We start from the raw sequence: 25,878 nt of genomic DNA on the forward strand, positions 1-25,878 counted from the left end.
TATTCTCATTTCTAGCTAAACATTGTTATACTGCTAAAGGTTACGTATAATGATAAAGGTAAATTAGGTAATTTACAGTAATTAACGTACAGTGCTGTAAAAAGTATTTTTTACATTCAGGCTTCCTTCTTCTGTCTTTGCTTTTTTTGTCCAATGTACTTGCTTCTGATCATCAAACTACTTAGTAGTTCAAGTAATTCAAAATTGTTTTCTTTTGATGATTTCATTTATTCAGGATTTATCCCTAAACCTAATATCTAATGGAAACAGGTGGCAGCAACTGTCATTCATAAAAAATAAGAAAAAGAGTTTATTGTGGCTATAGAGGAATTTTCTGTGGAGAATTGTGGTGCTTTAGATGTTCTGCTTCTTTTGATCACCTCCTGGTTGAGTCACCAATGTGTTCTAGGAACAGGTTTAGTAGACTAGCCACTTCTGGAAGGTTCTCCAGTCTTCCATGTTCGCTCTGTTTGGAGATTATGACTCTCACTGTTGTTCACAGGAGTCCCAAAGTCTTAGAAATGAATTTGTGACACACTTAGACATCAATGACTTATTGTAGTTTTTCACCTGGTCTTGTATTTCTTCGTTATTGATTGGGTCATGATATATTGCTTTTGAGATTATTTACGCTACTTGCTGGGTGTGGCTTGTGAAATTAAAATGTACTTTCCATAGAATGTGGTTAAACACAGAAAATGCATTATTTTATGGTTTAACATAGGGTCTAGCAGTTATAGACAACTTTTCTAATTAAATGAAACTCTAAATTAAAACCCTATTATGTATTTTTTGCTGATTTCTTAGTCGTCTGATAAGAAATGATGTTCTGAAACATTTAAGAGCAACAAAAAATGCACAAACTGAAGAACATTTTAAGCCAATTATTCATAGCAGTGTAAGTCAAATTCAGCCTGAAGTTATTATTTCTGTCATCTCTGTAATATTACAAGACAGAAGTGTTACTCTGACAGACGGGACAGTGACGCCTTTTGTAAGGACATGTTCCCATTAACTCTTGAGCCCCTGTGGTTTCTTGAGATGTCCATTACTGGAGTTGCCGAGGGGCATCGCTGTCTCTAAAAGCTCCATGCAGGATTCGGTCCCATAAGACTGAGTGCCTGAAGGCCACCAAGAGGTCACATTGAAATGCATGTGTGGCAGAGCAGAGACAGCGAAAAAATATTAGCTGAAGAGTGTATTGGCACATAGGGGACCAGGAAGAGGCTGTGAAAGGATGCAAGCGAACCCATACAGTATAAAGCGACCAGGCTCAGTGCCAGGAAGGCTAATGAAACATCTGCAGCACTTCAATATAATGTACAGGCGCTAATCTGAAGCATAGCTGCTGCTCTCTGTTCTCTGCTTGAAAAGTTGTTTCAAGAATCAAGCAACAGCTGCTCTTGGCTGTCAAATGAGATATTTATCGTTTTATTTGGCTGTAATAGCTGCAAAATACAATCTTGACACATGACATATCATAAGATAAGATGAAAGCATCAATATTCCACCATAAAGTGGGTCACTAAGTGGTGAAACAAAACAAAACAAAATTATGTAGCTGAATCACTTATGTATATGTTTATTTTTATTGTTGAATGAAAAAAGGTTAAACAAGAGATGCATTAATCAGAGATTTATGGCCCATTTCAGTTTTTTTTAAGCTCTAATGTGTTGATACTGATTTAGCTGATATTTCTAACAATTCCAGTGGATCCGTATTCAAAATATGTTATTCTAGCTTTTCTGTCACCAGTGGTCATAAATTATGAGGAGCGAAGGTGACATCACACCATGTGTCTGTGAAAGAGAAATCACTCTAATTTAAAAGAAACACTGAATGATTTAAAGTTGAAAATCAATAACAGTCATTATCCTAGAAATTAGCAAAGGTATCATTTCTAGTTGTCAACAAAAATATCTGTTTCCATTTCTTAGAAAATGAATTCATTTATCTTGATTTTAATATTTCCATAAGACTGTTTACAAATGCCAGCAGGTTCCATAACACAAATTTTAAAAAGTTCTTAAATAGATTAAACTCAATCAGTTTTCAATCTAACCTGATCAATTGATCTCAGCTGATGTCATTGTGCACAATTTATCACAAGTCACTCCTTCACCAGGCCAATGAACTGAATAAAGAACAACACAAGCGCCAGATAAATAGATTTAAATTATCCTTCTGTTGGACAATGAGTAAGTTTTATATTAATAAGATAATTTCCTGCATTGTAGATTTTGTAGTTTGAAAATTAAAACCCTTCATAATTCTTTTTGACTTCAGGTGTTTTGTAAATGAAAACTGATCATGGCCTCATTCAGAGGAACATGACGGAAAGGTACACACACAGAAACATGCTGATTGAGACATTTCAGAAAAGAATGTGTTATTTTTAAATGAAATACTTGAGAGTCTGAAAAACTACAAACTTTGTGACATAAAGAAAGATTAGTGGTGTCAGTTTAATTTTATGCTGATACAAGTCCATTTAAAAGATCCAGTTTCAAACAGACTGGAATTCTTATCATCAGCTAAGCATTTTTCACAACATGAATAGTTACAAAATCAGATAGGATGTTCTTAGAATAAAGAATCATCCATCCATCCATTTTCTATAATTTACACTTCTGTACAGTAAGGTCACAGATTATTATGGCCATCAAAATCTGTGACCAGTGTCAATTTGGCTACTTGAACATTAAAAATTGTTATAAATATCCTCAGATAGTGGTGAAGAGGTGGCAGAACTCTGAAAAATTGTTGTTTTAAACTCTGACATAATTTATAGTTCTGTACAGTGAGGTCACATATTATTATGGCCATCAAAACCTGTGATCCTGGCTATTTGAGGGTTAAATATTGTTATAAATGCACTCAGATAGTGGTGAAGAGGTGGCAGAACTCTGAAAAATAGTGGTTTTACACTGGTCACTGTGACATAATTGTGGCGATGGTGGAAAGAAAAGTTTCCAGAAGGGATCAATGTGAGAAGGTATCTGTCACAACCACCTGGGGATTTATTGGCAGTAATAACCGACGGCTCCCTGCAGGAAGGAGATGTGATGGTTTTAGTTATTCAGCAGGATGTGTTTTTATTAATTCAGTGATTTTATTAATTCATACATATCTCAGAAAGTCAATTGATCCAAACACAGATCTTAACCACAGTTAAGGGAAACCAAGTTTAATACAAAATGCATCAAAATAATAATAGTACACAGTTTAACAGATCTATAACTCAGATATTAGGCAATCTATCCATCCATCCATTTTCTGTACACTCTTGTCCCTAGTGGGGTCAGGAGGCTGCTGGTGCTTATCTCCAGCGAATGTTTCGGGCGAGAGGCGGGGTCACCCTGGACAGGTCGCTAGTCTGTCACATCGCGAATAAAGAATCACTTAGTTGCAAATGCTAAGATTAAGCTACTATCTATTTATAAAAGAAAAAAAAACTTGCATCACATTTTCAATCACATTTTAGCCTGTGTAGTTAACTGATGCACTGCAGTTAACTACACAGCTGTTTTCCTGAAAGAAGCCAAGAAAAGGAGCAATTAAAGTCCAGTTTGTGTCTCTTAAACACTTGTGACAGCAGCCGCTTGGGTTGTTTCTCAGCCGTAGCCACCTCTGCTGGGTTTGAGGTATTTACTCTTGAGTGTGTATGCGTGTGTGGGCATGTATGGTGTGTGTGTGTGTGTGTGTGAGATGCAGAGGTAGGATGAAGAAAAAAAGAGAATAAGGGACTCACTAAAAACAGAGGAGAAAGAGGGAAAGAGGGAGGATCAAAGGCAAAGGCAGTTAATCAAAAGATTAATCGACAGAGTAAAACAGTTCATGCTTTAGTGTACCAAAAGGCTTTTATGATATCCTGGTCTACAGTTTGAAGCTTTTTCTTTCACATTGTTGCACTCAATGAAACAGTGCAACAGTGAAACGTTATGCAATGCATGCAGACTCACAGATCAATTACAGTGTTGCTGAGAAGCAGTGAACATTTGCCCTGATATTTGTTGATGCTGTTTAAGAGAATTAACTAGTTTTAGAATCTGTAATTGAGTGCAAAGTTGAAATTTATTGTGGATTTTCCCAAAATTCTAAATGCAGATATTATGTATGTAGTTGAGCATGCTTTTTCTTTCCAGCCATTAAAAATCTTTTTGGATGATTCAGCTTGAAAAGATTCATTTAATAAATTAGAATATTTGTGAAAAGGTTGGTTCATTTCAGTTAAAGACTTTTGTCACTTTGAACAGTGGAGCCTCAGCATGTAAAAGGAGGAATGACAACAAAATGCAGTTGAGGTGAATTTATTAAAGAACTGCAGATTTGCATTTGCACCACCAACATTCTTCTTCTTTTTGTTTTTAATGGCGGTCGGCAAGCAACTTAATGGTGTGCATTACCGCCACCTACTGGTATGGAGTGTGGATCAGAACGCAACTTTCCCCCCAACATTACACAAAGAATCTGGCTTTTATACCCTGAGCAATTTCACCAGACATGCCAAGAAGAGGGGTAAATCAATATTACAAGGAATAAACATTATTTACACAAACCTAACACCAAAACAATAAATGGTACCAATAAATATTTCCATATACACAAATGATTTTAACTAAACTAATTTAAGGTCAATCAAAAAATAAATGTAACTTAATATAAACCCTCAGAGCATTACCCCTCCTCACTGACATGGTACGCTCCTGGAGCTTTTCAGCAGCAACTGGAGCATTTGTCTCTCTTTGCTGCTCCACCCTGCTGAGGAGACACACCAGGAAAGGTAAGCACTTACTCAAATAATTTCTAAACTCAAATTGAATCAAAATAATTTCTAAAAAACAGATTAGACATTATTACCCACCTTCTTCCTGTAGAGGAAGGATGTCCAGTCCCCCTGGGTGCAAAAATGTTCAACTAAATGTCAAAATACAACTGAAATAAAGAACTGAACAAACATTTGGTCTGTAAATCAGTGCCTCACACCTGCTGCCCGTTAGCTCATCAGCCCAGGTCAGCATTCGACCTCCCAGTACTTAAGCACCTCTTTCTCAGTTACTCCTCACTGATTCCTCTTGTTAAATCCTGTCTTATCCCATTTCCTCCCTGTTGTTGCTGTTACTTTTGTTTCACTCTGGCTCCCTGTGTACTCCATGGTTTTTTAAGTTTATGTTTTTTTTATTTTTAGTAATTAATACATTTTTTATCTTCAAAATCAACTTAAAGTCTCGGCCTGCTGCATTTGGGTCCATCACCAACACACAGCACGGCGGTTAATTATGACAGTCTTAAAATGTGACATTTAAGATTAGGAAATTGTATCAAATCCATAAAACTGTAAAAAGTTATGTCTGATTTAATGTTGACTCTGGAAAAAGGTGAGTTTTTTTTCAGAAAGTGTATTTAAATAGTGTCTGTTGTAAATACAGCTGCAGGAACAATAGTTAAAAATCTCATGATGCATTAATGAATCATGATGAACACAAATTGGAGGGAAAGCACACAATGCTGCAGGGGTGTGTGTGTGTGTGTGTTCGGAAGGCTCTTTGTTAAATGCGTGTGCTTCCTCTCAGAAGGCATCTCGCAGATAGTCTTTCCACATTCGGAGGCCAACGGCAATCAAACGTTACGTGGTCTCAGCATTATCTGAGCCTTAGCAGACAGTTTGGAGTCAGCTCAATCAATTCCCATCCATCCATCCAGTGCAGAAAAAGCACCACATACACTTTATTTGCAAATCTCCCAGAGGGGGTGGTGTTTACCAACGTGGCAAAAAACTCATCCTTGGTTACAGAGTCATGAGTTTGAGCCAAGATGATGGTTCTTTGTCAACCTTAACTTCTGTGGACTCAATACAGTGGATATATTGATGGATCTGCAAGGGGATGCAGTACATTTAATGTGTTTTTTTTTTTTTGTCAAAGCACAATTGTTTTTTTAAACTCTCAATTGCTATTTTTTTGTTTTTTGCCATCATGGTAACTAGTTCCTGAAGTCTTGTTGACTGATGTTTGGAGGAAAGTTGTTCAAAACGTCCAAACGTCTTTAGAATTGGGGTTGTAAAAAATGTGGTTGATCTGAATAGAAATGTTGCTATTCACAAAATCTTTCTAACCAATTACATTTCACACACTGGCATTAAAAAACTGACGTTGTGCCGTTCAACAGAATAAAAGATAATCTTTTGATCACAGATGTGATCACAAAAGAGATTGCTTTTGCTTTTTTCACCCTCTTTCCTCGTTTGACTTTAAAAACTCGAGAAACACAAAGATGATTGTGCTTTCAATTTAGAAAGAAAATGGTGAATTGCCATAAAATTGGAACATTTTAATCCTGACATAAAACGGCAGATTCTTAAGGATAAACGGTGGCCTCCAAATAAGGTTAAACCATTAGGATTAGAGAAGGGAAAGAGAGCTCACGTGTCTCCTATTAGGTTGTCAGAGATATGCTTGATATATATGGATCTATATGGTACTTACAAAAGCTCTTAGAGTTATTCCCATGGTCAACACTGAAGTCTGAGGTTTGTGGTTTTACAGGTTATAGGATAGGTAAACTCAACTGTTTATGTCAAACCATTCATATCTGGTTTTATTGGCTGATTTGACTCAGTAGCTCAGGGATGTCTAGTTTAGGAAAACTAGTTTTCCTCTGGAAGACAGAGGATTAGTGTTTCTAGATAAAACACTAAAGATAACTTTCTGCAAAGTGGAAGGATGTATTCAGTTATGAAATGTAGAATACAGATTCATCTGAAAAATGTGAATATACTTGAACAGGTCAAAATACCAACGCTGATGTGCCTGTTTGTGGATTTTGAAGCAATGACGTCAGCCTCAGTCCACTCCCTGCTTGTTGTGCACCTTTTTCTATCACACTTTTTCCTTCCACATAACTTTCCATACAGCACTCTGTGAAAAGCCCATTTCACCAGCAATGAGCTGCTGTGGCTTACCCTTCTGGTTGGGAGTGTCAGTGACTATCTGCTGGTGTCAGCAGTCTTCCCCATGATTATGTGGGAAATAACACAAAATTTCCGTGATAAAATGTATTTATTTTTTTCATCTTATGAAATATTTACATTTTCTGAATTTTTGTTTTCCTTTATGTATATGAGTAATAAGTCTAGATAAAACACAAGTTTCAGTTTTTGGATTAAGTCACTGGAAAAAGTGACATTTTCAGGATATTCTAATTTACTGAGATGTATTTAATGTACAGAGATGTCTCTGTACATTAATCTACTGTGTTTTTTCCCATTTTCCCCTTTAGCATCTGTTTGACATCTTATTTGCTCATAACCTTGTCACTATGTGATCTTGTCATGCTTGACCCATGCTTGTGTTCCAACGCAGGTATTCGTTTCAGGATGAAGAGGACATGTTTATGGTGGTGGACCTGCTCCTGGGGGGAGACTTGCGGTATCACCTCCAGCAGAACGTCCACTTTTCAGAAAGCACAGTGAAGCTGTACATCTGTGAGCTGGCCTTGGCTTTGGGTTACCTTCGCAGCAAGCACATCATACACAGGTAAGATGGATTTAGGATATTTTTCATTGGATGTCTGATCCCATCAGATTTTTAAATAAATCTTGTCTGCTGCTGTGCAGATGGTTTAGCATCAAGCTCAAAACTTACTTTATCTTGATTCATACACCATTTATATTGTGAAATCTACTAGTTCAGCAGATGCTGATAGGTTTATGCTCCTTTTAATTTGTAAGATGCATGTTAAGTGCTCTTTAGGCAAAAGTATTTGCTGCCATGGCAAAGTAACGGACTTGCAAAGCCAAGTAAAGCCTGCTCCTGCCAAATGTTGTTATCTTAGGTTGTTAAAGTGTTTCAAAAACATTGCAATATGATGTCACTGCAGAGGTATATAAAATACAATAATGGTGCAATGTTGACAACCTTTCAACACAACCACTCCTTTTTCTTATCTTATGAACACTTTGCTGCCACAGCCAGTGATTCTCCCACTGCTTTAGCTCCAGTTTTAAGTAAAAATTGTCAGCAAGATGAATGGATGATGTTAGCACTGAAGACAAATACTTAAAACGTAAATGACCGTTACCATTATCGAAACCAGTTCCAGAAACGTGACCTTCATAAGATAAGATTAAGATAAGATTTATTTATTTGTCATTGTCATCAACAGATTACAACGAGATTGAAATATGCTTGACTCAAGTTAAAATGCAGGTTATGTATATATACATAATATACAGTATACATACATAAAAAAGATAACGAAATGAATAGTACAAAATGAGAAATAGACATCAGAAGATGGTTGCAGCGCCTGGAGGTGTCGCAACAGAATTTACATTTTTAACAAAGTGGTGTCAAGAGCAGAAGTTCTTATGCCTTTGAATTTAGTGCCATGATTGCCATCGGGTAAAAACAGTTTTTTAGGCGATTTGTCCTGGTTTTTATTGCTCTGTATCTCTTGCCTGATGGCAGCAGCTGGAAGAGACCATGGCCAGGGTGTGAAGAGTCATTTAAAATGTCCAAAACTTTCTTGTGGAGCCTGGAAGTGTAAATCTGTTCCATAGTGGGGAGGGGGCAGCCTATGGTTCTCTCTGCTGCCCTAACAACCCTCTGGAGCGCCTTCTTGTCCGCGGATGTGCTGCTGCCGTACCAGACACACAGACCGTACGTGAGCACACTCTATGGAGAAGTGATAGAAGGCCTGCAGCAGGTCTGAGGGGAGACCGTTCTTCTTGAGTATTCTCAGAAAGTACAGTCTCTGCTGTGCCTTCTTCAACAGCTCCTTGGTGTTGGTGCTCCAGGTTAGCTTGTCCTCCAACTCCATGCCCAGAAACCTGAACACTGGGACCCTCTCCACACAGGTCCCACTGATGGCCTTCCTTGGATTCACCTTCCTCATCACCTGCCTCACCTCACACTCCTCTACTGTGAGAGCAGAGCTGCTGTGGACAGGCAGCTGTGATGGAGCTGTGGTAGGTGTCGCCTCAAAGCAGGCAAAGAAGATATTCATCTCCTCTGCCAGGGAAGTGGTTCCCTCCGTGCATGGCTGGTTGCTGGATCTGTAGTTTGTAATGTGCTGAACACCCTGCCACACCTGCCTGGTGTTGTTGCTCCTGAGCTGCTTCTCTATTCTCCCTCTGTATGATGCCTTAGCTTGGCAGATGCCTCTTCTCAGGTTGGCTCTGGCAGAACTGTAGAGTGCTTTGTCCCCAGACCTGAAAGCAGCGTTCCTGGCTTTCAAGAGGCCCCGGACCTCCTTAGTCATCCAGGGTTTCCTATTCGGATAGATCCTGATGAGTCTGTTCCTGGTGACATTGTCCGTGCAGAACCTGATGTAGTCCAAGACTGCTGAGGTGTAGTTCTCCAGGTCCTGATGTGCAAAAACCTCCCAGTCAGTTCTCTGGAAGCAGTCCTGTAGTTGGTGAGAGGCATCCTCAGGCCAGATGGTGACAGTCCGGGTTGTACTGGGGACACGTTTCCGCAGGGGGGTGTAACCAGGGATCAGTAGCAGGGACACGTGATCAGACTGGCCAAGGTGTGCTAAGGGTTTAGCCCTGTATGCTTGTCTGATGTTTGTGTCCAGCTTGTCCAGAGTTTTATCACCCCTGGTTGTGCACTTTACGTGTTGATAGAATTTGGGGAGGACTGATTTCAGATCAGCATGATTAGTCCCCAGAGACGATGTGAACAGCCTCGGGGTTCTGGTTGCTGCTGATAGTATCATGCAGGAGTCCCACGGCCGAGCTAGCGTTAGCATCCGGTGCTATGTAAACCTATCGGGGTCTGCATTTAATTGTGATGAACTCCACGCCTGGAGAACAGTGGCTAACAACTACTGTGGAGTTCGTACACCAGCTGTTATTTACATAAACGCAACGCCTCCTCTTTTCTTACCGGAGCTGCTGATCGGTCCTGTCGGTGTGCTGTGTAGCCTGCTAGCTCGATCTCCGGTCCGGTATGGTTGGATTTAACTACGTCTCCGTGATCAACAGAAAGCAGCATTCCCGGATGAGGTTGTCAGTTGCAATCCACAGCTTCCATTCGTCCAGTTTGTTAGCGAAAGACCTCACGTTGGAGAGAAAGATGCTTGGTAGCGGTGGTTTGTGTGGCCGTTTCCTGAGCCTCGCTAACACGCCGCTGCGACGCCCCCTCTTTTGTTTACATCTCTGCGCCGTCGCCCTGTCGTAGATACTGGGATTGTAATCCAGGGAGAGCCCGGTGTCCGAGCAATATCGACCGGAATGTTGTTGTGGACACGGAAAAGCTCCTGTGACAGACTTTCCCCGATTGCTTGACCAATGGCCAGTAAATTTTGTCGGTTGTAGGTGTTTTTAACCGAGCAGAGTGGAAAAGACGAACTTCCAGTCGGTGAGCACAAAGCCGCTGCGTCTGCGCGCGCGGCCATCATCATGACCTTCATGTCATATTTGTGAAATATTTTTATAAGAAAATACAAACTTTACATAAAAAATCCTTATTATGTAAAACTGATTTGGACTCTCAAATGTTCAACACAGTTTTCTTTCAACAGGAATAATCTGAGGAAGTGTTTATGGCTCATCAGGACTCTGCAGCATTTCTGAAATGATACTTACTACTTTGGCTGTAGTGGAGAAAGTGAAGTGCTTTGCTTTAATCTTAAAATAGTAGTCAAAAAGACGTTTTGATTTCAGAACCATACTTGGTATGAATATACATTAAGATTGTTCAGTCCGTCTTTTAGAGTAACTGTAAAAAGACAGCAGCCAACATGAAATCTTTGATCTGAAAAATCTAAAGTTTTACAGACCAACTGTGGCCCATTTATGTTTTGTGGATTTTTATTTCCACATTCAGTCAGTATTCTGTAGTTCAGACTGGGTCATTTTAAATATAAACAGGCTGTTACCTTCTAGCATCTTCACTATTCAAGTGACATTCTGAGTTAAAAGCTTTTCTGAATACTTTAAATGTTTTTTTTCTATGAAACATTTGTCACAAAGGTGTTGGGAAATTCAGCTATACTTGTTTTATACCGATCTTAATTGACTTCTTTTTCATGAGAATGTTTACTGGAAGGATCCTTGGTGAACAATAAGACAGAACAAATGAATGGCACAGTGTTCAGTATTCTGCAGAAGGTAATAGTGCTCTACTGCATTTAAACAGGGGATTAACTGGAAATGAATGTTTCCACAGCAGAAACTATTCAATATAATTTAGTTCCATGACCATGAAGCAGGAATGATTCACTAATTGTTTCTTTTCTTGATTTTAAATTACTTTAGATAAAACTGAAATCTGTTGTCCTTGAATAATGTACAGCAAAAACTACATATAAAAAATGTCTGATTTGTGAATTAGCCTTGTAGACTCATCCCTCCACTCCAGTGACTGAGCAAAGAGGTCATCATAGAAATAAAAGCTTTCTCAGATCATGACTAATAGGAAGCATCACTGCAACAGGGAACACTAATTTATCAACACCCACAGATAACAAATTACACCACTTAACGTTAAGCAGGCTGCTTGCTCCTGTCTGTGCTCTTAACCCTCCACAGTAGAGTGGAGAAAGGGAAATAAATAGGACAGATTAATAATTTGGTTATTCATGCACTCCTCTGAGAAATATGAATATTTAAATTGTGTTTTCTATTTCAGTCCAGGAGAGGACAGACTTTCAGCTTGATGTGCAGGTGCTGGATGTTGTTTGTTTAGATGGCATCAACATCTTTTCCATCTGCATTCATTAGCTTCAGATTGGAAGAGCGGTGGAAAGTAATTCACAGCTCATCTCTATGGAAATTGAATGAATAAGTTCCAGATTGGAGGAGTTTGGTGTGGCAAGTGAAAGATGGATGTCTTCAGGTTCTGTCTCTTTACATGCAACTCCTGGATGTAGACCTTCCCTTTTTGATGCAGTTTGGTGGGTGGACTTGATTTTCATAATTATGAGTGCGATGATGATGATGACAACCCGCCAGTAAGTCACATGGGGTTTGGCAACATAGTAATGTTGTTACTAAGTTCTGATTGGGACAGAATGTGCTGTTCAATGTGATGGATACATATCCACTTTTATGAATTTACTCTGTTATTATTTCATTATTTCTTTACTCTGTTGCACATATGCTTTGCAATTCAGTGACAGGGATTATAACCATATTTTATTAAATAATCCTCCCACATTGCCTCTATTTGCATTCTTCCACCTAAAAACATGATGAGCTCAAAGTTTTCAGGTACTTAACTGAAAAATTCATATTTTGGTTCTACTGTTGTGACTCAAGGAAAAATAAATCCTTAACAATGTCTTATTTTGTCCTTTCGCCTCCATTGCCTATCTTTTCATTTTAACTTTAAAAAACTGTTTCTTTAAAAATAAGTCATACTCTATGTGCAAACTTTTAAAATTCTCATCATGAGTAAAACTATGCGATTCTTCTCCCTTTATAGCAATAAAATATTTTTAATGTTTTCAGTTAAAAATATTTTTGTCTACATAATAATGTTGTTTTCCTCAGCATTGACAGAAAATCTGCCTAGATTTTTTTTTTTTTTTGGTAAGCATATCTAGTATATAAAAAAAATACAAAAATACTATTTTGCTTTCAGATAAACTTCATATTTCTGGTTTGCTTCCAATGTTTTAACACAGCACCCTGTGGTTTGAATTATTAACAATAGACTGAGCCTCAATTAGACAACATCTTCAGAGACATAAAAAGTCTTTCCAAACAAGGGGAAGAACAAATGGAAAGAGTGTGTGCAAGAGGAAGTGTGTGTGTGCTTTGTGTTTCATTGGTTGAGTGCCTCTTTTACATCAACAATGATTATCTATGGGTAAATCCTCAGGAGCTTGTTGGTGCCTCCTGGAATCCTTGTAATGGAAAAACTTGGATATTGTCAGCTTGCAGATACGTTTTACAAGTCAGTATGGAGCTTCAGCTCATTTAGGAATGAATCACTGTACACTTTAGGGATGTTGGTTTCTGCATGTGGCGATGGTGAAAAGGAAAGTTTCCCTTTTAACGGAAGGAAACCTCCAGAAACGGGATCAGTGTGAGAAGCTATCTGTCACGACCACAATGAATCTGTAGCTGATTTATTGGCAGTAATAACCGACGGCTCCCTGCAGGAAGGAGATGTGATGGTTTTAGTTATTCAGCAGGATGTGTTGTAGTGATTTTATTAATTCATAAATGCCTCAGAAAGTCAATTGATCCAAACACAGATCTTAACCACAGTTAAGGAAAACCAACTTTAATATAAAATGCATCAAAATAATAATAGTACACAGTTTAACAGATCTATACCAGAGATATTTTGTATTTTTTTATTTATTTTTATTCGTCTCCTGAATTTTCCAGCAACAGAAACAAACCAATACACTTTGTTATGGGTACAAAATGGAAGTGGTGATGAAATGTGTGTGTCCCCTACTCGGATCACTTTAATGTATTTTAAATTAACTGAACTTTACTGTTGATGCATCATGTCTACTTCAGCCACTTAAGCTGCACTCTTCATGCCTCTCTACCTCTCACAAACACACACACACAAACACACCGTTAAAATATTCACATTTCCTTTCATTGTCTATTTAATTGTAATGATTGCTGTTGCTTTTCCTTGTTTTGTTCCCACTATTTTAGTGTTACATGTGCAGTTAACTGTTCCTCAAGGTAGCTTATTTTATTCAATCATTTATTTACTCTTTCGTTCTCCAAGGCCCTTTCTGTAGCTGCCAAAAAGTATATAATTTTCTATTTGATTAGGTGAGGACAACTGGATCTGGCTCTTCTCACAAATTGTTCATTTGGAGAACAGATCACATTTGCAGATTGAATGGTGGAAAGTCATCGCTCTTATTTTCCATCAGCTGTCCTGACTGAGGAGAATTTGTCACGTCCTCACCAGAGATTTCTTTATTCATGGAGTACGTAAATGTTTTATTTCACAGCAGAAGCAGAAAAACCCCCCGGATAGAACGGAGAGAGAGAGGCAGGGGGATAAAATGTGAGGGAGAAATTCTATTCACCTCTTTCATAAATGCAGATTAAGATGCCAGCTGGTGCAAGCTCTCCAATTTCCACCTCGGAAATGGTGAATTGAGCATTATCATTGTTGAAAATCTCCTCTGGCTCAGCCCATCACACAACAACAGATTAAATAATGGGAGGAGTACAGTGTCTCGAACATGATGGACTGTTGGAAGGGCGAGCCTGCTCCAGAAAGATCACTAATTTCGTGCTTTTGTATTTTTCCTGCGTGCCTGCTCATACAAGAAAAAGAAGAATTTTAGAAGACAGCAGTGTATTCAGAATATCACACAGAGGTACATGAGAGAGAGAGAAAAAGGAAAAGGTAGAGACTCAGAGAGCAGGCAGAAACGGAAGAGATGACAGCCAGAACACTGAATGTTTCTGACTACCTGAATTATTCATCGCTTATAATTGTGATGTGAGTTTTGGCCTGAACTTTTTAGTTTGCTGTGGCTACGTTCACTGTCTGCCTGGCAAGCTTCATCTCGAGCGCTGTATTAAACAGTCAACCTGTCAAGCTCAACTTTGCTTAGAAGCTATAGTCTGCAGCTACACTCTGTTTGTTAATGAATAAAGGATAAGCAAAAAGAGAGTTTTATATGCATAAATGTATACTCAGTGATGTGCAAAACGGCATGTTCATGCACATCAGTTCCAATCTCCAACTCCTCACAGCTACTTTCCCTCAGCAGATGAAGAGAGGCAGAGTTAAAAATGCAGCAGTTGATTGGATTGGGCTGACTTGTCCCTGTCTGTGTAGTTTTCAGTTCAAAGAAAGCTGCTGCCTGACTGGCCCTAAGTGGCTGGTGGGCGTCAGCTCTCAGAGCAGAATGATTCAGACAGCATGCACATCTCTGAGTGCGCGACATGCAGTATTTCTCTGCATGGGCTGCATGTTACACAGATAGCTGTGGTTTCCTGCCTTAGTGGCACCTGATGGCGAAGATGTGTAAAACTCTTCAACTGATCTGCAGTGTAACCTTCAACTTTTGGAGGGAAAAATGACATAATTGAACAAATATAATAAAATATAACATGAACCTTATCCACACATTCTTTCAGTAATAGGTTCTTTCTCATGTACTCTTCCCTTTTCTCCCCATGAAACAGGTAACAGGTAATCGATTAATAACTAGAAATAGTAATTTCTAGTTACTATTATAGTAATAGTAAAGAACAGAGTCATAAAGTGTAAATGAGAAACATATTTAATTACACTTAACATGTGAGATTATGCTGCTACAGTAAAAGCTGCGTTGCTAGTTGGCTTTTCACACATCGGATGGCCCTTGATTAGTTTTGAGAGCGTGATGTTGTCCAGTTGCTGGTCAGTTAGACTATTTAACTCTTTACTCTCCTCTCTGATAAATTAACAAAGTCAAAAAGTGATAAAAACATTCAAAAATCATTTTGTAAAAATGTTATATTAAAATCTAACAGGGAAATAGATTTGATAAGTTTTACAGCAGTACAAGAAACAATGTAATGAATCCATGTATGTTGTTAGTTTGATGGCCTGAATTACTGGCTGTCCTAATTCTGTACCAACTGCTGAGATCAGTATTTGATTTGAGAAAACGGCTTTGCTGTTCCAGGACTTGTGTATGTGAGCATATAAAAGCCTCAACTCTCAGGTGTGTCGGTCAGCTCCAGTGACAGTTCCGCATCATATGGCCAGGTAGCGGATTAGTTTACCCTTCGTCCTCATAGCAGGCTGTAATGAGGTCATTAGATCCTGCTAATAGCTTGTAAGGCCAGTCATCCAAAAGAAAAGCCAAAGGGATCAGCTTGCACTGAGTAAACCTGGCCCTTCGTCATGGACTTTTAAAAGGAACACCAACATTTTAGCATGTATGGTATATCAGAACTTTTTTACGCCACACTCGATGAAGAACTTCAGGACCCAGAAATATTCTTTTTTGCTTTAGACTTCAAAACTCTTATCTACTGTCCTACTTTGTTGATAGAAAATGCAAATTGTCCACGTCTAGGCGCCACACAAAGTTACAAAGCTCTAAACATTTAGCTCTTCCTTTGGCTTCTTTAATCCATCTAAATGATAATGTGGATTCTTAGAACTGTTTTTGTCATAATGCTGTTGTTCACCCCTGAAATATTCTTAGTCACAGTTTTAATTGCTGCAGATGGCGGAGGTTTCACCTCATCTAGCGATCCATTCTCCACATAACCCTGCTGTGACCGGAGCTGCTGCAGACCCATCTGTTCCTCAGAACCAATAGATGCTGCACTTCAGTTATCCCAGGATACACATGACTAACTGCTGGGGAAACTAGCAGCTGCTAGTTTCTTACTTCTTTTTTTTTTTTTTTCTTCTACCGTTGAGATGAAGGATGAAGAGTAATTCTTTGTTGCAAAATGTTGCTTGCATGCATTATGTTTTAGTTTTTTATATCTATATTTAAATTGATTGCAACAGAGAAACCAGGATAATTGATTATGATTGTTTCTAGAGACTTAAAAATCTCCAAGGCTTATAAAATATTTATTATTTTTATAGAAATGCTTTAAAGAGCCATGCCTTAAGAAGCGGAGTATTTAAATTATCTCCATTTCTTACTTTATTTAATCATAGTTGCAGACTTACTACTTACATAGCAAAACAAAGAAGGAGGTTGCATTTATAAAAGTATTAAGACTCCTTTGAACAGTTTCAGAAGAACCAACCACAAAATTCACTATATTGGAATATTTTTTTGATGAATTAATTCAAAGTAGTACATAATTGTAAGTGGAAAGACAGACAGAATATCCTCAAAGCAATATTAGGGAAACATACAACAATGAGTTTCTTTAGTAGGGATGGATGAAATTATAGCAAAGCTGAGAAATCATTCTAGTTAAGTTGGGGTAAAAGATGATTTAATAAAGCATCTTGCCGTGCTCATCCAGCAGTATGTTGTCAGGTTTGATGTCTCTGTGTTTCTGTGGTACACTCCTGCAGAGAAGGACAACCTGTAGCATGAAGTCAGACTCTTGGATGCTGTGGCACATCGACTGAAATGGGCCCAAGTGGGGTTGAAAAAGGTCGACCATGTAACCCTTAATTAGCTGACATTTGCCTCAAAGAATGGCAGTAAGGGATTTTAAGGGAGGGAAATGTTGCTGCTTAAAGAGCAAGCTGCAAGGGAAACGAGGATGCCTCTTTCACTGCTAAAGGACAAACTGTCATGGCGAAGCCACAGGGGCCAGAAAGGGCCAGGACACCAAAAAGTCAAATAAACCAAGCCACAGTTTATTAAACATGATTGTTTATTCCTAAATTGGTTTCTCTAATTCTCACTAGGTTTGAGTGTGTGTGTGCATGGTTGTTTGTTCTGTCACTGTGTTGCCCTGCAAATAAACACTACACTGAAGAGAAGCATTTTATCAGAATGCATCAGTCTGCAGATTTTAGGTGCATGTACAAACTCTATCTCTGGTTTCAACTTTCAATCTTGTTGCAGGTAAAAAAGTAAAAATAAATATTGAAATTATTTTCTCCTGTTCCACTCATTATTTGTTCTCTGAAGTTTTTGTGAGATGATCCAGCAGATGTGACTTCTTGTTCTTCAGTGTTTCATTGTTGCTCCCACAACCAGGCCTGCAGCTCTGTTCTCTCTCCCTAATGTCATTTATCACATTTTAATTTGTTTTCACCACACACCTGGAGAACACTGTTATAATAAATCTTCAGTTTGATTTATTATGTGTCCATTTTCTACCTTAATGCAATAATTACTCAACTAACTCCAAATATTCAACTCCTGGAAAATAAGTGAACATTTCAGATTTTGCACTTTCAGGGTCTTTTTTTCCTTGTTTGTTTGTGATGCTTGTAAATATGGAATTTGTTTAAATTAAGAAATAAAAGTGAAGAAGTTATTTCTCTATAAAGTCATCTTTCTCACTGTCTGATGAAAACTTTAGTCCTTTTCCAGGTTTGTTTGAGAGACATTTATTGATTCAATTAAATTCAAAAATGCTTCATTAATGGCAAATGGGAAATAAAAGCTTTAGAAACTACTACAATCTATACAAATTATATAAAAATAAAATATACAAATGTATAATTGGTCTCATATCACCCAATAATTCATCAACGTTACTGTTAGCAACTGTCATAACAGCAGCTTTGTACTTAAATAGCAATTTTACATTTGTAAATGTGTTGATAGAAATTCTAAATAATTCTCAGAGGATTAATCTAACGTAAAAAGGTTTTTGATCATAATCAAAGGATACTTTACATCAATGACATTTTAAAACGAGACATGAATCATGAAAAATTGCTTGTTTTTCAATTCAGAAGAAAATCATTTAGTCTGATGTGATAATCTTAAACTAATGTGACAATAAACAACTATGGAAGAAGAGTTTTCTGTGTAATTTTTTTTATTTCTTTGAAATTAATTTTGAAATTGACTGAACATAAGAACAAATAATGAAGGTTAAGTTGTACCCCATTCTATATTTTCAAATCTAAGTATGAAGTGAAAAAAAGGCAATGCCACTAATTACTAGGTTTAAGAATTTGTTAGGGATTATTTTTCTATGATTTAACAGATTTTAGGACTATACATATACATATATATATATATATGTATATATATATATATATATATATATATACATATATATATATATATATATATATATATATTGCCAGACGGCTTTGTTGGACAATCTTTAATTGTTACCAAAAACACAAAAACAGTTAAAACTAATATGCTCACTTTGTTCTTCAACTCAGCTAATTGTGTTTTGCAAACCTCAAAAGTAGTTGGATCTAAAACCCATTTTGATTCCAACACATTCTAATCTCACAGCACTTTGTGTTTTCCATTTCAGAGACATCAAACCTGACAATATACTTCTGGATGAGCACGGTAAGATGCTTTATTAAATCGTCTTTTACCCCAAAGTGATTGTAGATTTCAGATGCAAGCTTTATAGTTGTCTCATGTTATAATTTATCTTTGGAAAAATTACATAGAGAATGTCAGCCTGAGTTGAAGGAAGCACTGTGACATTTCTGTTCCAAACTTTGACTTTACATGAGGTGGATGGTTGGTGTGTGAGGAACTTGGTTGAAACGGTGAACGTCTCTTGTCTGTTTAACGGGAAAATTCTGCTCAAAATCACTCGGGTTTTAGTCATACTGGGAGAAAAGAGGCTCAAACAGAAGTGAATGTGTGGTGGCGTGTATGTGTTTGTGCAAAAGATGTTGAATGGAACAATAGTAAATCAAAGGAGTGTTTAATATAGACTATAACATTTTTCATCAATATGCTAATGAAGAGGAATATAAAGCAGTTCCAGTTACGACTCGCTGTACGCAGGTCCAACACAAACTTTTTAAGATGTGGTGCACTATGTAGATTTATTTATGTTCTCTGGAAAGAAGCATTGCAGATGGGATGAGATGCCTTCATCAAGCGAATAATGCAATGAAATTGCTGATGTGTGTCACAGCAGTATAAATGGAGAATTACTTTTCCTGTTTAGTTTTCAAATGGAAAACATGTTTTTACTTGTACATCAACTGCAGCACTAAAACAATTGACTGATGGTCATTATTAGGGAAAAAGAGCCAAATGTGGTGTTGACTTCACTTCTTTGGCTTCAATTTGACTGAATATCTGAGACACCGTATATATAACAAATATATACCCCAATCTGTGTATAACAAAAAAGACCACAAAAGAGTAGAGTGGCTTCCAAAAGTATGTACACCCCTGTTGAAATGTTTCGATTTTCATTGTTTGAAAAAGAATAAAACAAGTTTATTGGAGAAAAAATATAAAGAATTTAAAGATGCAAACACCTGGTTGCATTGACATGCACATCCTTAAACTTATACTTTAATGAACCTTGTTTAATTTAACTTTAGCATTCAATTACCTTCAATTCACTCCTGACGGACAATCAGATTGAACTAAAATAAATTTACCATCCTCTGTGTGATTTTTCCTTCCTTTATTGCTTCATTTTAGCTTAACAATAGTTTACAGAGAAGTTAAAAATATTTCTAAGCATATAGTTCCACCACATCATGTTAGACTCATGGCACAGTTAAGGCATGTAATGTAATACCTGTATAAGGCAATAATTATAAAATATTTGAAACAACAAAGAAGCACAAAAACTGGATATTCCTTAAAATACAATGAAAAGATGAAATCTAAACTGGTCAGGCAGCCAAAAGCCAGGCAGCTTGTTGGTTGTGTTCTAATTGTGACAATAATCTGCTGTTTCCTCCATATGTTGGAACTGAGGGCTAGATTTGCACGATGGAATTATTTTCTTTAAAGAAAACATCTGCACCTGGTGCAGTGTTAAAACAGCCAAACTTTGTGAGAGAATGTTAAAAAATGAACAAGAAATTTGGACAGAAGAGCTTAGATTTGATAACCGTTTGCAAGCTGCAGTGGGTAAATATTGTCAGGTTATGAGATGCTCACATTCCTACCAAAGGAGAATGACTGCTGAATTTTAATCAAAAGGCTAAACAAAAAAGTGTTATATTACTGATGTAAACATTTGATGCGTCTTTCTCAACTTTTATATTTTTCTTTAAACATGTTTTTACAGTTTTACAGCATTATTACACTATATAATGGGAGGAAGTTTAGACATTGTTTATAAGCGTCTTGTGTGATAAAGTGACTTTTGAGAGTGATTTTATCTCAAGCCTCAAAGGCAAATTATGCAAGTTTTGTATTTATTTGATTTTTAAAGCAGTCCATAAGGAATAAAAATGTAAAAACTAACAGCCTGAACACTGGCCAGGAAATGTAGCAGTGTGACATATGAGCTCTTGGACAGAGAGTCCTGAGATCTCAGGGGGGCAATGGACATCTGCTCAGGGAGCTTAGGGGACATGTAGGATCAAGGTCCTGCTGTCAAAATGGAAAGGAGGCAAACTAGAGAGAAACAAAGAAAGACAGGGAGCTGAGAGGGAGAGAGGCAGAGAAGATGAGCCACTCAACAAGAAGAGGAAAAGTGATGAGCAAACATTTCTGAACGGATTTGTCAAAGAAAGGACAAACATACAGAGATATGAGAAGATTAGGAGGGAAAAGAGACAGTTTTATCAGATTTAGTCAGATTGATTCAGCAGAACAACAAATGCTCACCTCTAATCTCTCTTTTTGTCTGTGTATGCTCTTACAAACTCAGTGCACTTTTATCTATTTATGCCATCCAGCATCAATGTTTTTTAATGCAGAGCTGGGTTTTGTCTCCTCAGTAAACTCTTACAAACAACATGAGCCGTCAGAGGGGGAAGTGAGCTGTTTTCTTCTCCACATGGGGAAATTTGAAAGCACAAATTGACCTGTGATCCCTTTATTCCACAGGGAGCTGCTTCATATAGGGGAAAAACAATTTACTCATGCCCAAGTGATGGCGCTTTGTTAAGCAACATAGCCCGGGGATGCAGGGACGAGGGCCTGGGTTGTTGTTGTCTAGGTTATCTACTGTGAGCTGCTGTTCATGTTTCCTACAAAAACAGACGCAGTCCATGACGAGAATGTGGTGACGTAAGCTGCAGATCATTTCTCCACCCCAAACGAACAACGGGAGACATGAAGAACTGTTATATCAATTCCCAATTGAGTCCTTAAAGTTACAAGTTTTAATTGCTGCAAAGCAAAGCAGCTTTGACTAGAATGAGCTCATCAGTCCATAGATCACCAATAATATTCATATTCATACAAGTGGGGAGAGAAATGCCACGGACATCATTACAAAAGTTTCTGGTCGTCTGTTAAAGACTTAGATATATTTTTATATTGTGTCATCTTTATATTTTGTCATTTTATTGTCATTTTTGTCTCAAATCCACATTAAACTTTTCACAAATTTATATCATAAAGTTATCTCTTTTTTTTTTGCTACTTACAGAGCCTGTAATAAGTACTCACCTCCTTGAATGTTTTACACTATTTATTGCTTTTTACAAACCAGTCATGATCAACAATATTTGACTTTTTTAAACAAAAAACACATAAAACCTAATATCATAGTGAAGACTGATTTTTACAGAATGACAATAAGATAGGTTGCATAAATGAGTGATTCCATATTCACTCCTTCATGGTTGTAGATGGACCTTTTGACTGAAATCACAACATGGCGTCTGTGTAGAAACGTCTCAATCAGGCTGCACATCTGGACGCAACAATTTTACTCCATTCTTCCATAAAAACCTGTTCAGTCTCAGTCGGGCTGCGTAGGGAGCAGCTGTGAACAGCCGTTTTCAAGTCCGGCCACAAATTCTACTTTTCCATGTGTAAAACAGAAATGCTTCTTGGAAATAATCAAAAATAACAGCTTGGGATTTTACATTTACCAACTGCGCTGCAAAATTCAAGAAAGATACACACCAACATGTTGATGATGGATTTATATGATAAACAGAGAACTGTTAACTTCTGCAAACTGTGGCAGGTTGTAAGATCAGTGGATACTGTAATGTTTTCTTTGCATAATACTTTGTATTTAATTAACTGAATAGAAAACATGTCAGTACTTGTAAGTATTGTAGGTTAACAGTTGGGGAAATGTTTGGGAATTTCTGTTAGTTTTCCTTTAGACTGCAGGAATGAAACTTTAGGTGCTGCTGGTTAAAAGTGACCAGCAACATGTTGAGCATGAAGGAACGTGTTAAATGTCTGCAATGTTGTGTTGTTTTATATGGATGTTTGCTGTATTGGTTTTTTAAATAATTCTGCAATAAGCATGTCTAATTCAACAAAAGAAAAGTTTAAAGCAAGAGAGACAAAGTGAGCTAAGTGGTTCTGACAGTATTTCTCTACTTAAATTATCATGTCTGCTTCATTTGTGTATTTCTTTTCAACTAAAGACATTTTTATCTATAAAGGGTCAGGAGGGACACCCATTCATCCGAGTAATCACTGCTCTGCATACACGGCTGCACTCTAACTGCCCGACGTATAGAAAAATGTAGCGTATGCAGACATATATCCCACATTCAACTCATTAGTGTGTGATCAGTGAGCATGGCAAAGACTAGGCCTTCTCTCTCTCACCATGCTAAGGCTCAGGTCAATGCTGTGACTTTGAAAACCACTGATGTTGCTACTACCTCCCTCGCAGAATCAGGGAATAATCAATAAGGAGTCATTTAATTTTCTTTGACCAGGTTGTACAGTGGATGTCTTCTTCTTTGATAATAAAAAACTAAGATTTAGGATAAACCTGCCTGAAAGCTCCACTGATTTAGTAATAATGTGATTCATCTCATCTGCAGGCCATGTCCATCTGACGGACTTCAACATCGCAGCCATCGTAAAAGAAGACCTGAAGGCAACATCAATCGCTGGAACCAAACCATACATGGGTAAGATCAGAACATTTTTCTCAAGTCTTCAAAGTCCAATTGGATCTGGGATGAATCAAACTCACTAAAACTGGTGAATCGATGCTACAGTGAGGATTCCTCCCCTTTTTGTTTGAAACTCAGTTTGACTTGTTTGTTGTTGGTGAGTAAAAAGACAAGTTCTGACATCATAGAAAGATTTATAAATGCACTTATAAATCATCTGTGATACTGAGTGTATTTTTTACATGAGAACTTCAAACACTGACCAGAGTATTTTCTTTAGTTATTTAAAGAGGAGCAGTCTTTTGTCAAAGGTGAATGTTGGAGTAAAAAAGGACTCTCCCTTTTCAGTTTTAGAGAAAGAAAAAAAAAACTTTGTCCAGAGCTGAAAAATATTTGCTCCCTTTGTAATTTCAACTTTTTATTTTTCTTTAGGCTTTATACTACTTAAATATTTCAGATTATTACATTTTAATGTAATAACTACAGTTAAAACAAAAGACAATTTTATTTATTTTATAACTTTTAACAGAAGATTTTAATTTCAGTTCATGTTTTAGTTCGTTCAGGTAAATACAGCAGCTCATTAAATTCCACCAGCACTAATTTGCTTTAGATTTGTAAAGGTACTGTTTTAGGTGAAATTAACATATCATTAATGTATTGTATTTGTACTTGATATTTTATTGATGCTAGAAGAAAACTAATGAAAGGTTTTATAGTTATGAGACATTTTTGTATGTTTATTAAAAAAAACCTGTATAATTTGAAGCACTACTGTCTCTAAAAAAAGAAAAAGTTTATCCCTTTAGGCACAGATGTGCTTCGCCTCACTGTGACTCCTAAATGCATCAGACATCACTTTGATGTGGATTCACTCTCTGTGAGATTAGATGGGAGTTAATAGGATTTCAGGGGGATATAAATGATGAGGTAGAACATTTATTTTTCTGTTTTTGAAGGTTTGAGTTTGTTTGCTCCAAGCAGACATTTTTTTTTTTTGTAAATGTGAAAAGTTGGACTCCTGTAAAGTGAGTGATTGTTCCCCAGATGGATATTAGAATCCTGTGTGATGAGCTGAAAGTGGAAAATCATGGCATGATGGCAACTCTGGTCAAAAATCAATTAACCTTCATCTCACAATAAAGAAAGACAAAAATCCAAGTTTTAATGTGAGTTGAACAAACATCCCCAAAAGTATAATCAGTGTGAGTTGATCAATATTTTAGTAATATGTGATATCACGTTTCCATGTAGCAAAAACATGAGAGGACAAAGAAACCTATTTCTCTACCATCTGCAGGGTGAAATGTGGTGGCAGCATCATGCTGCTGGGATTCTTTATTAGCAGGGAGGGAAACTGGTAAGAGTTGATGGGGAAATGGGAGGGGCTAAATACTGGAAGAATAAAAACCATTTGTGGTTTCAAAAGATTTTTGTTTGAGCATAATCCTGTCAAAGTAAAAGTTAAAAAAAAAACAAAGCTTTAACACAATAAAATGTATTAGTCAGTGCCTCTGTAGCATCCTAAAAGTCATGGGGGTTTGTTAGATGAAGTGTGGGCAAACAAGCAGAACACAATTTACCCCAGAATAGATGATTCTCTTCTATTAGAGGAAAATAATAACCAACCATTAGTCACCGCCTGACTGCACTGTCTGCTATGTGTAATATTTAAATCATAAGCTCAGATTTGAAGTCTGTTTGATCGTCACTCCTGTCAAAAAGGATGAAATTCATCATTTTATGTCCAGAACAAAGAGGCCAGCAATGACCCTGAAATCTCCACATGTATTTTTAAGTCTGATGCGTCACCATGTGTGATCTAGTACAGAATGAAACAAATTAGAACATGTATTAAGAAATTCGTTGTGAAAGGGGGAACAAAATGTCTCATTCATATTCAACAATCACAACATTTTCCAGCTAAAATTTTAAAAGCTGTCACTATGTCAGGCTTAATAACGTTCAACATCTTTCTGTAATATTTCTGTTTTCAGACAGAGTATTCAGCTTAGCCAAATACAAGCTAAATAAAAAATAGTCTCAAAATACTTTTTTTTCTTATATTAAGTAACCTAGAATGTTGCGATGTTTTAATGATATTGTGTGTTATATTCTATTCAGCTCCTGAGCTGTTCCAGAGCTTCGAAGGATCCCACCCTGGCTACTCCTTCTCTGTTGACTGGTGGTCTCTGGGGATTGCAGCCTATGAACTACTGAGAGGACAGGTAACAAACACAATGTGCTCTCAAATGGCTCACCTCTGTGTGACCTTGGACCTGTCTGTAGTCAGTAATGTACAGCATATGATTCTTGCAAGGAGGTGCTTAACAGATCAGTAATCAGCATTTCATAAAGTTAAGGGAGGTCAATCATTTTTAAAAAATCACTTTTTGCATAAAGATGTCACTGTTCTATCATGGATGAGAAATTAGTTTTCACTTATTTTCCATTCTGTTCTATTTTAGCCTATAATTTAAAAAAGCTGGAACTCTCTCGACACATTAA

At 37.3% G+C, this 25,878-nt stretch overlaps 1 protein-coding gene across 1 annotated transcript in view; it reads left to right on the forward strand.

Moving 5' to 3' along the window:
• Window positions 1-25,878, forward strand: part of LOC102225222 (serine/threonine-protein kinase 32A-like) — a 62,179-nt gene that overhangs the window by 14,122 nt on the left and 22,179 nt on the right. Inside the window, exons 5-8 of the mRNA XM_023341902.1 lie at window positions 7,363-7,536; window positions 18,870-18,907; window positions 23,296-23,385; window positions 25,495-25,598. Coding sequence (XP_023197670.1) covers window positions 7,363-7,536; window positions 18,870-18,907; window positions 23,296-23,385; window positions 25,495-25,598 — 406 coding nt within the window. The remainder of the gene's footprint in view (window positions 1-7,362; window positions 7,537-18,869; window positions 18,908-23,295; window positions 23,386-25,494; window positions 25,599-25,878) is intronic.

Source organism: Xiphophorus maculatus, chromosome 11 (genome assembly GCF_002775205.1).
Source record: "Xiphophorus maculatus strain JP 163 A chromosome 11, X_maculatus-5.0-male, whole genome shotgun sequence".
In the NCBI taxonomy this organism is placed as follows: domain Eukaryota; kingdom Metazoa; phylum Chordata; class Actinopteri; order Cyprinodontiformes; family Poeciliidae; genus Xiphophorus; species Xiphophorus maculatus.